This window comes from Acipenser ruthenus, chromosome 1 (assembly GCF_902713425.1).
Source record: "Acipenser ruthenus chromosome 1, fAciRut3.2 maternal haplotype, whole genome shotgun sequence".
NCBI classification, from domain to species: Eukaryota; Metazoa; Chordata; class Actinopteri; order Acipenseriformes; family Acipenseridae; genus Acipenser; species Acipenser ruthenus.
In genome coordinates this window covers 111696458-111710147 of record NC_081189.1, presented here as the reverse complement: position 1 = coordinate 111710147, position 13690 = coordinate 111696458, and the positions used below count along the sequence as shown (strand labels likewise).

At 38.5% G+C, this 13690-nt stretch overlaps 1 protein-coding gene across 1 annotated transcript; it reads left to right on the top strand.

Annotated features, from left to right (window-relative positions):
* Nucleotides 1-6738: 6738 nt before the first annotated feature.
* LOC117420391 (uncharacterized) lies at nucleotides 6739-13378 on the top strand. Its single transcript, XM_034033810.3, has 5 exons — nucleotides 6739-7201; nucleotides 9904-10233; nucleotides 10761-10994; nucleotides 12205-12309; nucleotides 13257-13378. Exons 1-5 carry the CDS (start codon nucleotides 7138-7140, stop codon nucleotides 13349-13351), a joined length of 828 nt encoding a protein of 275 aa, XP_033889701.1. The 5' UTR covers nucleotides 6739-7137; the 3' UTR covers nucleotides 13352-13378.
* The last annotated feature ends 312 nt before the right edge of the window (nucleotides 13379-13690 follow it).

Sequence of the window (13690 nt, the reverse complement as noted above, 5' to 3'; positions counted from 1 at the left end):
ATCAAGCAACTTGTGGTGTCACGTGACTGACATGGTGCAATGCCACTGTGCAAAAACATTTCAAGCGTTACAATACAAGTAATACAATAAGAGCAAGAAATACAATAACTTTTGTTATGCCGGTACTCAAAAAACACTCCCTCAACCCGGCTGACTTATCTAATTTCCATCCCATCCCCAACCTCCCTTTTCTCTCAGGAACTCTCAAAATGACTGTAGCCAGTCAGCTGATGAAACAATCTGCTTGAATCTCTACAGTCTGGCTTCTGGTCGTATCACAGTACTGAAATTGCTCTGCTCCAGATTGTGAATGATCTCATGCTTAATGCTGATGCTGGTGCTCCCTCTGTGCTTGTCCTCCTTGACCTAACAGCCGCTTTTGACACCATAGATCATGGCATTCTTCTTGACTGCCTTCAGAATTATGTTGGGATCACTGGAACCTGTCTCTCCTGGATGTCCTCTTACTTATCCGGGCACATGCAGTCTGTTTTTTATGCTGGATGCAGTGGCGTTGCAAACCCAGTCACTTGTGGTGTCCCCCAAGGATCTGTTCTTGGGCTCCTTCTCTTCAATATCTACATGCTTCCCTTGGGTCACCTCATCCGCCAACACAGCCTCATGTTTCACTCCTATGCAGCAGTGTGGAGTAGTGGTTAAGGCTCTGGATTCTTGACCGGAGGGTCGTGGGTTCAATCCCAAATAAATAATAATAATAATAATAATAATGTGCTGACGACGCCCAGCTCTACTTAAAACTCTGCCAATGTCTGGCTCTCGGCTTGCATTCAAGACATCGAGGCCTGGATGTCTGCCAATTTTCTTCAGCTGAACACTAGCAAATCTGAACTCCTTCTGGTAGGATCTAAAACTCAACTTAAGAATCTAAAAATAGCTGCCCTGAACCTTGGAAACAGGCTGCTGCTGCCTTCCCCCACAGTACGAAGCCTTGGTGTACTTCTGGACAGCAACCTCTCCTTTGATGCCCACATCTCCAAATCTTTCTTCTACCATCTTCGAAACATCTCCAAAAGTCCGTTCCTACCTTTCCCTCCCGGATGCGGAGATACTTTGTCATGCATTTGTCTCCTCTCGACTTGACTACTGCAACTCTCTATATGGTGATCTTCCGGCACGCACCATAAACCGACTGCAGCTAGTTCAGAATGTTGCTGCCAGGATCCTTACCAGATGTAAAAAATGTGATTACATCACCCCCCATCTTGCCCAGCTGCACTGGCTACCTGTAAAGTTCAGGATTATTTTCAAAACTCTCCTGCTCATCTACAATGCCCATCATCACACAGGTCCCGAGTACCTCCTCAACCTGCTGACCCTGCCCACAAGCTGAGGTCCTCCGACTGTGGCCTGCTTGTTATCCCCAAGCAAAAGTGCACCACACTTGGAGAACGCTCATTTAGCTTAATGGCTCCGACTGTTTGGAACTCTCTCCCAGCTTTGCTCGCTTTAAATCAACCCTCAAGACCCACCTGTTCTCTCTTGCTTTCCATGCTCTTTAAGCCTGATATCTGCTATTAGCTGCTTTGTTGCTGCTACTATTACATGCCTGTGGTACTTGTCAACAAGAAGGACAGGAGTCTGTGCTTCTGTGTGGGACTACCACCGACTAAATGCGGTCTCCAGGAAAGACTTCTACCCACTTCCTCGCATTGACGTGTCACTGGACCTCATCGCTGGGCCCTCCTGGTTCAGCTCCCTTGACCTGCGGAGCGGCTATTGGAAAGTGGGGCTCACCCCTGACTCCATACCGAAGATCGCATTCTTCACTGGACAGGGTCTCTGGCAGTTCAGTCATGCCATTCGGATTGTGCAATGCCCCAGCCACATTTGAGTGGCGGATGGAGAAGGTACTGGACAGCATCCCCAGGCAGGCATGTGTGGTGTACCTGGATGACCTGCTGGTACACGGCCCGACCTTCTCAGGGGCCCTGCTCTACCTGTGGTAGCTGCAGCAGAAGATCCAGGCCGCCAGACTGTGACTGCACCCAGACAAGTGTCACCTGTTCAAGCGCAAGACCACCTTTCTCTGCCATCAGGTCAGTGAGGAGGACATCTCCACCGATCCAGGGAAAATCTCCGTTGTGCAACAGCGGCCCACACCAGACAAGTCTGTAGCTTCCTTTGCCTCACGTTCTATTATCAGAAGTTTGTACATAATTTACATATTTTATTTAACATCATGTAATCAAAGAAACTACAAAATAATTTCGCAAACGTCTACCGGAAGTCACAATAGTTGTTAGATTTTGAAATGTCACACTTTGTCAGTTTGTCATTATGTATAACTTAACATTATTCATCAGGTTTAATTCCACTTTATGAAGCAACATTAGTTAATTCCATAGGGTGATGCAAAACGTTTGGCCGTAACTGTACAATACGAAAATAATAAAAGATTTTAAATTGAAACTAAATGATTCTAGCACTTTTTTTTTTAAAACACAGCCTACTTAGTGGACAATTAACACACTGACACGTTATGGTACTGGAGTGAGCATAGCGATTAAAAGCATTTTTGTCCCTTAAACCCAAGTAATAGGCAGACGCAGAATACAAGCTCCAAGCTCTCTTTATTAGCAGGCAGTAGCACAGCCAGCCAAGCAGTTCAAGCACAGCTCCACACACACCCCAAACAGTGAAAGTGACAGAACTTACCCCCTCACCAGGGGTCAGCTGTGCCTCCTCCAGCCGTGCACAGTGCTTACACTCTTCTTTTGAGCAGGGGCATCGGGACAGGGCATCCGTGTTGTGGTGCAGGCGTCCGGCTTAGTACTGGACGGAGTAGTCATACCCCTGCAGTGCTTCGATCCAGCGAACCTTCTGGCTCGCAGAAGCTAAGCATCCACAGTATGTGTATTTTTCTGCTTATGACATAACCACACCACACACCACACCGGGGTGTCCTGCTGAACAGTTTCCAAATGTTTGCATGCTCTGCGCGGCAATGGATCAAATGGATACACTCTTTCAGAATGCTCTTTTCTCATGGATTCCTCTTTCAGAATGCTCTATTCTCATGGATTGCTCTTTCAGAATGCTCTATTCTCATGGATTGCTCTTTCAGAATGCTCTTTTCTCATGGATACGCTCTTTCAGAATGCTCTATTCTCATGGATTGCTCTTTCAGAATACTCTTTTCTCATGGATTGCTCTTTCAGACTCCTACTTATAATCACAACTCACTCACTGGTGCCGTAGCTCTCTCTTTTATGCAGAACAACTCCGCCCACTCTTCACCATTTGATCTATTCGTAGTACGGTACCTCATTGGCAGTGCATGCACCCAGCTCCTCCTTGTATGCTCCCACAACCTCCCACCACACACACTAAGAGCAGCCTGATGGGCTGATCAAGAAACAGAGGGGAAGAGAGAGAGAGCAGCCTAAGCCAGCAAAACAGACACACACTCACTCACACGGCTAGAGCATACAGATACGCATTATATATGATTGTGAACAGCAAAGTCCCATCCCCTTCCCCACTCTGTATGTAAGAGATGTAAATTGGCACCAGCCATGAGTCGATAGCTCCTGCACAGTAGCCTGAAGTACTCTGTGTTGTGTTTCTTTTTCTTATAAGGAATTGAGCCACACAGTGACCACGTTATCTGCAGCTTTATTCTGATGAGTAAGAGATAGAGGAAAAACATCGGCCCTCTCAAATACATCAGCGTACATCAGACTTTCGTAAATGGAAACCGGGGGAGTTTTGCAGAAAAGGAGGGGGGGGGGGAAATCCCTTTGATAATTAATAAAATGATACGCATTTTCTTTTCATAATAATATTACAAACATCTACAGTGCCTATAGAAAGTCTACACCCCCTTGAACTTTTTTCACATTTTGTTGTGTCAGTGCCTCAGTTTCATGCATTTAAATGAGGATTTTTTCCTCACTTATCTACACACCATACTCCACACTGTTAAGGTGAAAAAAGTTTTTATTGAGGAAAAAATATATATATTAAAAATACAAAACTGAAAGATCATAATTGGATAAGTCTCCACCCCCCCTGAGTTAATACTTGGTGGAAGCACCTTTGGCAGCAATTACAGCTGTGAGTCTGTTGGGATAGGTCTCTACCAACTTTGCACACCTAGATTTGGCAATATTTGACCATTCTTCTTTACAAAACTGTTCAAGCTCTGTCAAGTCCTCAAGGACATTTACCTTTTTGTTCCTAAGCCATTTTATTGTTAGGAGTTGAAGAATAAATTGTGTCAAATTAACAGATTTAAATGTAAAAATAAAAATATATTTACAGTACATTTTTTTTAATATGTCCAAATAACAACTATATTCACTGTACAATTTTTAATATGTCCAAATAACAACTATATTCACTGTACAATTTTTAATATGTCCAAATAACAACTATATTCACTGTATAATTTTTAATATGTCCAAATAACAACTATATTCACTGTACAATTTTTAATATGTCCAAATAACAACTATATTCACTGTATAATTTTTAATATGTCAAAATAACAACTATAATCACTGTACAATTTTTAATATGTCCAAATAACAACTATATTCACTGTATAATTTTTAATATGTCCAAATAACAACTATATTCACTGTACAATTTTTAATATGTCCAAATAACAACTATATTCACTGTATAATTTTTAATATGTCCAAATAACAACTATATTCACTGTATAATTTTTTTAAAATGTCTAAACAACAACTATATTCACTGTACATTTTTTTAAAATGTCTAAACAACAACTGTGTGGAGTAGTGGTTAGGACTCTGGACCTGACCGGGGGGTTGTGGTTCAATCCCAGGTGGGGGACACTGCTGCTGTACCCTTGAACACATTTTGTGATATCTTGTAACAATTGTAAGTCGCCCTGGATAAGGGTATTGGCTAATAATATTAACAACAACTATATTTACAGTACTGTTTTTGGATATGTCCAAGCAACAACTAAATTTACAGTACAATGTTTTTCTATTTTCAAGCAACAACTATATCAATTGAACTTTTTTTTTTATATGCCTAAACAACTATTTACAGTAAAAAATGTTGATATGTCCAATCAACAACTATATTTACAGAACTATTTTGTCCAAACAATTTTATTTTCCCTTCTCTCTCTGCCATCTCTGCTTTTCGGCTTCATAAAAAAACGATGCTTGGAATTGAGACCATGTCATTTCCTGTGATCTTTGTAAAGTTTAAACACCTCGGCAGGCCAATATATGTATTTTCCAGCCACTCCTGGAAACCCTGCATGGACATGGGGGCTGTATGGTCCCTATTTTCATTCCAACCTGCAGAACCTGCACAGTCGGCCAGATGGGTGAGGTTCTGTCTGCTTCCTCTGTATCTGCTCTACTCTTTGCTTTGTGGTATCAAGTTCCCTCTGGAAGAACTCAGTTGTACAAGTGCCTTCAAAAGGCATCCTTGGATCAGTCAGACCTTCAGGTCCATACAACTGGAACACTTTTGTGGAGCAGTAGAAGTACCTGATGGTTCCCTTGTGATAAAAAAAATGAACTGTTGAACAATCATTTGAGTACTGTGACTTTGGTTCCCTTGTGATAAAAAAAATGAACTGTTGAATAATCATTTGAGTACCGTGACTTCGGTTGACCACAAGCCAAACATATTTTTGTTTTCTTCAACTGCTGTTGCTGCTGCTGTTGTTGCTGTCTGTCCATAATTTGTTGCACAATTTGTTCAATTGACTCAGGTTTTCAGGTTGTGGATGGAGTAGACACCTGAGGAAGGGGTGGTGGAGATGGACTTACTGGTAGAAGAAAGGAAAAAAGAAACAGCATTATATAGTTTAGTAAATAAGTTGTGTAAGTTATTCTGTAAACTATATAATGTTGTTTCTTTTTTCCTTTCTTCTACCAGTAAGTCCATCTCCACCACCCCTTCCTCAGGTGTCTACTCCATCCACGACCTGAAAACCTGAGTCAAGATAAGAGATATAATTGCACCGTTTGCATACCCTCAACTGTTGAGCTTTGCATTGCGGTCAAAGTGCGTGAGATGACATGTTTTATACATTAAGAAACTCTCTTCACACAGGTTATTAACTTATTATAAATCAAACAATTAGAAAAGCTAGCCAGCAAATAGTTTTTCAGCAAAAACTTTTTTTTTTTGTAAATGTAACATTCAACCTCCCTCCCGGTTTGTTCCAGGATTGACAGTAGCCAACACAAAGACCTGTTGGCACTGTGTTTATAGGATAGTTGAAACACAGTTTATTCATTCAGTTAAAGACTGTTTCATGTGTGTGTGTGTGTGTGTAATAAATATATATATAACCGCATTCTTACCTATTTTACTCTGAGCTACGCCGCGAGAAAGTTATGTTGTTGATATCTCAATCTCACTCACTGTACTCACTCTGGAGAGTTCGAGGCGGGAGCTCTTAAATTTAGGCACAGATCTGCACAGACCAGCACAACAGCGCTGTGTTGCGGCGGCAGCAGTATTACATCCGTAGTGGTGTAGTACTACCATAGAGAAAGAATGGGAAATCGTTTAAGGCGGTTTAGCTAACCACTTTTTACCGCTTACCTGAAAATAACACTACACCTGTACTATACAGGGCTTTTTCTGTGACCCAACTTACGTGTTCGGCTCTGTCTTTATTCTCTTATATCAACAATTCACACTCCACAGCACACTGCCCTATCATGATCACATTCACGTGAACACAAAACACAGATGACAAGTCCAGCGCTTTTGAAGGGGCTGCATTATGTAAGCACAACAGTACTACAATATAATACGTTCATACTTACATTATATTATTGACAATATGTCTTCAGTTTATATTAAAATGCAGCAAATGTTTTGGAATTGGTTGATTATTCTTTTTTTAACCAGTAGTCTTCAGTGTCTTTAAAAAGAAAAAAAAGGAAAAAAACATGACAAACGTCTTTCTTTTCGGGCAGGAAATCAGACGACTAGGAAATAAAAACAAAGTGTCAGTCAAGCTCCACAGCAGACAAGCTGCTCTAAGGCTGAATGCATCCAATTAAAGTCTAGATGAGCTCTCAAGTTCACACATCTCACGTTATCTCTTGAAAAGGAAACTGTTTATTCGATTGAATTTGCCATTTTGTCCTGCCTTTTTGAAGTATGTTCATGACTTTTAAACTTCGATGCTTTTTGCTGACGCCAATCCTTCTTTTTGGAATACCTGGTAAGAAATATTTTTGTTTACATCTGCTGTTACAATGGACAGTGTTGCATTCTGAAGTTTCACCAAGTTTGTGTTGCAATAATATTTATTAACTTTTGTGCTTTGTATTTGCATATCTACAGTATTTGCATTCCATACAGTATTCGATCAGAAACTGCAGTGTTGAGGCATTTTGGAATGAGAAATTCAAGAATGTGTTGATACTGGATTGATAGAATAATAAACGGAGATGTTTGGGTTGACGTGCGAGCATTTCGGTCTAGTTATGGGCGCGGGGAATGGAAAAAGAGAGAAACCGCGATTGAAGGTGTATGTACATTTGAATGTTCTCAGCGACAATATGACTGGATTTGCACAGTATTAGTATGCGTATTCTGTATAGTTCGTGAATATTTATTTAACGCATACCTTATGTTATGTTGAGAAGGGTTTTTTTTTCGATTTGTTTTTAAAATGAAGTACTTCCCACGCAAAACACAATGAATCAGCTTAATTCCAGAATTAGTTTTCATCATTTGATATTACCATTAGTCATTCCAGATTTGATATGGATGAGGTGTTGAAAGGGCTTTTAAAGTTCAGAGGAATTTCCATGGGAAATCGAGTCTGAATAAACTGTTTTGCTATAACAGTTTATTGACAGATGCACGTAACTAATTAAAATTGCTACATTGACACGGCTTTGAAACTTAAACTGAAAGTCTCTCAAAGCGTATTAAAACATTCTTGCTGACTACAAAGAATGTATGGGCTACATTTATTATTATTATTATTATTATTATTATTATTATTATTATTATTATTATTATTATTAGTTATTATTGTTGTTATTATTATTATTATTATTCCGCTACGTCTTTCAGTAATCTTAATAAATAAATACCAAATAAAAACTTAAAACTTAAAAACTTAGTTTTTCTTCAATGTAGACAAACTAAAGCTGGAGTTTACTTGGCACAACGTTTTTTTTTCATCTTCACATCTACAAGGCATATCTGCACATGCATAATCAAAAAAGTAAGTATCTTTATTTTTTATTTGGTATAGTATGTTTGGAAAATTATTTCGGTCATAATTAATGGGGAGTCAAAACTACTCCAGCGTGTGGATTAATTAGTCCAGTGGCACTGAAAACCGCATTTGGGTAAGTATGAACAAAACCGGTTGCATGTCATGCTTCAGTTCGCACTGTAAAAAGTGCCAGTGTAATAACTAGCCTTATAGCCTACAAACAAGCAACTATATATGTAGGCAATTCTAAACATAAACGTTTCCTAATTATACATATATTCCTAATTATATATAGGAAATTATATATATATATATATATATATATATATATATATATATATATATATATATATATATATATATATATATACAGTGTATAAATATATACTGTATATATATATATATATATATATATATATATATATATATATATATATATATATATATATATAATTTCCTAGATATAATTAGGAAGTCGTCCTTACGATCGTCCTAAATTTCTTCTTAAAAACTTCTTAAATATTGTCTTAAAAAAAAAAAATATAGGCCTAAGGCAAACTGAATTTAAAATACATGCATTGTGATTTAGCTAAACACGCGTTACATTTTAATTAATTAATTTGTGTATTTATTTATTTATACGTATTACTAAAATAAATAAATAAATAAATATATAAATCAATCAATAAATAAATAAACCACTTAAATCAATCCTTGTTTGCATAAATCTTAACGTGAACGCAAACTTCTGTTAGTTTCATCTGAGCAATAGTTTCACAAAGTACCGGGTGACCCTCAACATTACTGAGAATCACGTGGAAAGTATTTTTATTACCCTATACTAGCCTTTTAAAAACTAATGTAACAGATTCCAGTTTTGAACATAGCTTTGTTATCTTTATGGCCACACACACACACACACACATACACATACACATATATACACACACACACGCACGCACGCACGCACGCACACAAACACAGACACAGTAACACACACACACACACACATACACACATATATATATACACACACGCATGTAAACACACATACACATACACACATATACACACACACACACACACATACACACATATACACACACACACATATACACACATACACACACACACACATATACACACATACACACATACACATATACACACACACACACGTACACACACGCACGCATACACACATACACACATATATACACACGCACGCATACACACACACACACACACACACACACACACACACACACACACACCACCCTCAGAGTCAGGCTACTGCAGTTACTTGCATGCATTAATTTCAACTGAGTGAAAAAATAAAAAAAATAAAATTATTCAAACCAATTCCACCTACACTTATTGCACACACTTTATGGGTGACCACATAACCTTATTTGATGTTAAAACAAATATTGATTTAATCAAATCCCAGCAGGAAAGGGACACCTAACTTACCCTGTTATATGTTAGAATTTCAGTTGAGGTGACACATTTTTCTGGTCAAGATGAATTATTGCATCCATATTGAGCTATGCTACATACCTTCTTAGAAAATCCAGTATGTTGCACTAAAGTCAAGCCTTTTAAGAACAATCATATCAACATGAAGATCAGCAGTAAGAATCCATTCAGTGTTTTAAAATGATGATTTCAATTGTTTATTTTATCTGCAGTTCATTGCAAAGAGGAGGAATCCACAAAAATCATTCTCCATGGAGAGAGAGGGGCAAATATTCTCATACCAGGTCTGGAGTCTTCTGGTAGAGTGACCGAGTGGCAAGTCCAGAAAGACCCGGCCAAGAGTTTCGAACCAATCCTAATTTATTTTGCTCAGACGTCTGAGCCAAGCATTTATGCTGAGTATGATAAAGGCCGCATTGACTTTTTTCCTGAAAATGCCTCCTTCCTTTTGCGGAACCTTCAAAAAAGCGACGAAGGCATGTACAGGATCACACAAGATCAAAAGATAAAGGACAGCAGGCTATACAAACTCTGTGTGATGGGTAAGCTTCCACCTAGTCTACCATAGCTGCTTGTCACAGTCTGTAGTCTTAGGGTTGGCTTTGCAAATGTAGGAGGAGACTTGCACTTTCTGCTGTCGTTATGTAGTGTACAGGCCTTTGTTCATTGCAAAAAAATTCAAAACAAAAAAAGCCAACCCTTTCAGGGCTTTTAAACATGAAACAAAAAATGTTCTTTAGTCTCTTACCAAGTTACCAAACATACTCAGGCACTTTTATGCAGCCCCACTAGTTTGTAAATTAATCAAGTAAATAAATAATTTGTGTCTTTTTTTTTTTTTACAACACTACATTTCAGCCTACTGTGCACCCTACTTTCTTAGTATCATTGTGTTTGCTTTCCCCAGGCTTTACGTTGTCCACTAGGCCCCATGTCTGTTTTAGTAATTAGAACTAATTCTGGACTACCTAACGTTAGATGAGGTAGCCAAGGTAAACCACATACTACAGTTTCCTCATTATAGTACTTTGTGACAAGTTTTGTTTGTCTTTTTATGTCATTTTTACAGAAAAGCTTGTGATCTCAAGAAAGGATGCAGTGGAGAATTGCAGCATCACACTGTCCTGTAACATAACTGTAGAAGGTCCATGCAGGTGGCTGAAGGATGGGGGAAATATCTCTCATGGTATCTTTCATCTCAGTAACAACCAGGAAATCACTCTGGATGGAACAAGAACTGACGTCTGGGGCACCTACACCTGCATCAGCGGATATCAAACTGTTGATTACATTCTGCAGTCTGGTCAGTGTTGGTCAAGAATACTATCCTTTTTGCTCGCTGGTACTGTAATGGACCTCTCACTAATACATAGCCTATTCCTTGACGAGGGAATATGTGTTTCTGGTTATGGGTAGTTGATGAAAGAGAGTAGCGAGCAGCTCATTGGTCTTGTCATACTGGTGTATCGTCCGTAATTATTAAACACTTGAAGGCATGTTGTAATTCTAGGTGTGAGGCTACAGTCTCCCTTCTGGAGGGTTGATGGTCCATCACCCAGCCAATTGTCTCACCTCAAGTGAGACCGACTCCCTGAGGGCAAGATCCTGAGCCAAAATCTTTCTCCTGTACAAAAAAGGATCAGTCATATCAAGATGTAGTAATCTACATTATCGACTTTCTTTAAAATAAAAAATCAAACCATCAATTTCTTTATTGTCTAGGAGTAACTTTACATTCTTTTCATTTCTGTTTTCTTTTTTGTACTGCATTTTTAAAATACATTTTTACAAATAAGCATAATATTATAGATCACTTTGATGAGATGACAGTAAATGCATAGTACACTACGCTACAAGAATGGGATAAATGTGATAAACTGCAAAATTGCCTACTGAAAGGGTCTGCCAGTTTAATATCTTTTTGGGTGAAATCTAGATTCAACAAAAATTTTAAGAAATTGAGCTGAGCGGGCAAAACCTTAAATATAGTCGTTTTAGCCCATGCTGTGGTAAATGGGCTTTCTATTAGTGTGTGTTGCAGTGAGAGTTAAAATGTACAGTAAGTGTGGCATTTATGCATCTGTACAGACAGAGGGACAGGCACCTCGTATCATCCCCAAATTCTGATGCACTCAAAAATGAAAGAATGTCCTTACTATTTTCTTAATGTATGTAAAACTGAGACACATGGGTGGATGAGCATTTACTATATAGCCTACCATTCCCTGGATAAAAATAAAGTAGCGATAGTAATTTTCAGTTCCAGGGTCCCACTGCATCTGTTTTATATACCCACCACTGTTTAATAATAATATAATTCGAATCTAATCTTTGCGCTAGTTACAAGTTTTGCAAGCGAAATGTTCTTTTCATAAAATCTTTTATTACCCACTTGAAGTGGTGTGCCAAAAAAGCTGGAAAAATCCCCATTTGATTTGAAAAAATGGAAGTAAAGATGTTGCAAGAAACAATGCCTAATAATAACACTCAGTTTATTCCTCTTTTTTCTTCAGTTCCAGGTGAGAAATGCAATGTTCGGGAAAGCCTGACAACGACAATCCTTTCAGTAATATTTACTGTTACAATTGTTGCTGTTTTCATGCTTTTCCTTTGGAAAGGTAAGTTTTACCTTTCCATGGACCCATACAATGCTTCTCACAAATTGTTATTTAAACTAAAACATTATGTTACAGGCCTGAACCATGCATCAAATTACATGCCATTTATTAAGCAAAGCAATGGTTCTGTCAGGAAACTCACTTTAACCTTAGATCAGCCCTATTTTCACCTGTTTTGTACTGTTTTTTTTTCTTATGTATAACGTCTTACTTGAGTGTAGCACAACCAAGTGTTATATTAACATGTTTACCAAACAAGTACTATAACAACTCAGCTGCTGTCTCCTTGCAGGTGAATGCATGGGCTCTCTAGTTTTTTTGCTAGGAACATGCGATCCTGGCAAGTGAGACATCATTTCAGAAAATTTGTATGCTGGGTATTGTAGTGCCTGAGCTCCTGACATATGCACGTAAACACACCTACAGACATGACGCCTTTCCCAGGGCTGAACCATTGAATTCTTGTCACGGTAGTTTTCCATAGGAACTCGTTATACAGGCAAGTGTGACATCTTTAGAAGCCCCCATGCCTGCGCATTTAAAAGAGACTGGAAAGAGAAGGCTCTCTTTTGAAGCGACCTATTTACAGACACGAAAGGAAACTTATGGAGCAGAGTCCTGTCATGTGACTGAACCCTTGACTTTGGTGAATTGTAGTGTTGTGTAAGAAAGTCTGATCCAGCCACAAGCCTGCTCTTTCAAAAGAGACCTCACCCAGAAGGCTGGCTATTACAGTGCCTGACACAAACGCAAAGTTAAGGGCGCCGGTGCCTCAAAATGAATAGGGCCAAGTGCAAAGCGTTCAGTTGATTAAATGTGAATGTTAACTTAAAACTGAAATGATAAAAAATATAATTTTATTGTTCAGTGAATTAAAATAAATACCATGTTAGAGTTCTTTGAATAAATGTAATGTTACAGTTACTTCCTGTAATCTTGCTTTTCAGGCCGAAGATCTCAAAGGGCCTTGATAAACGATGCTGGAGGTCCAACAGTAATGTACAATGAAGCTACAAGTCAAGAAGACACACACCATTTCTAGTGTAATAAGATCTGTGAAAGCGTTAATAAAATTATTTTATAAAGATCATTCTTTTCTCTTCCTTTCATTTTTATGGTAAAACTTATAAGAAGCCCTTATAAAAGTGTACCACAGTACATTTAAACTGTAACATAATTGAGGCATTCAGGTAGTACGGGTTACACTTCAGTTGTCACAATCTGGTACTTAACGCCAAATTAATTTGGTGTAATGTTTTCTCTTCCTGTTTCTCCAAGTTGACATCTCTCCTCAGGGACTTTATACATTTTGTTTGTCATATTGTTGGTGGAACAATTTCTACAAAAGCTCTACCACATTTTCACAGTACAACACAGCTAT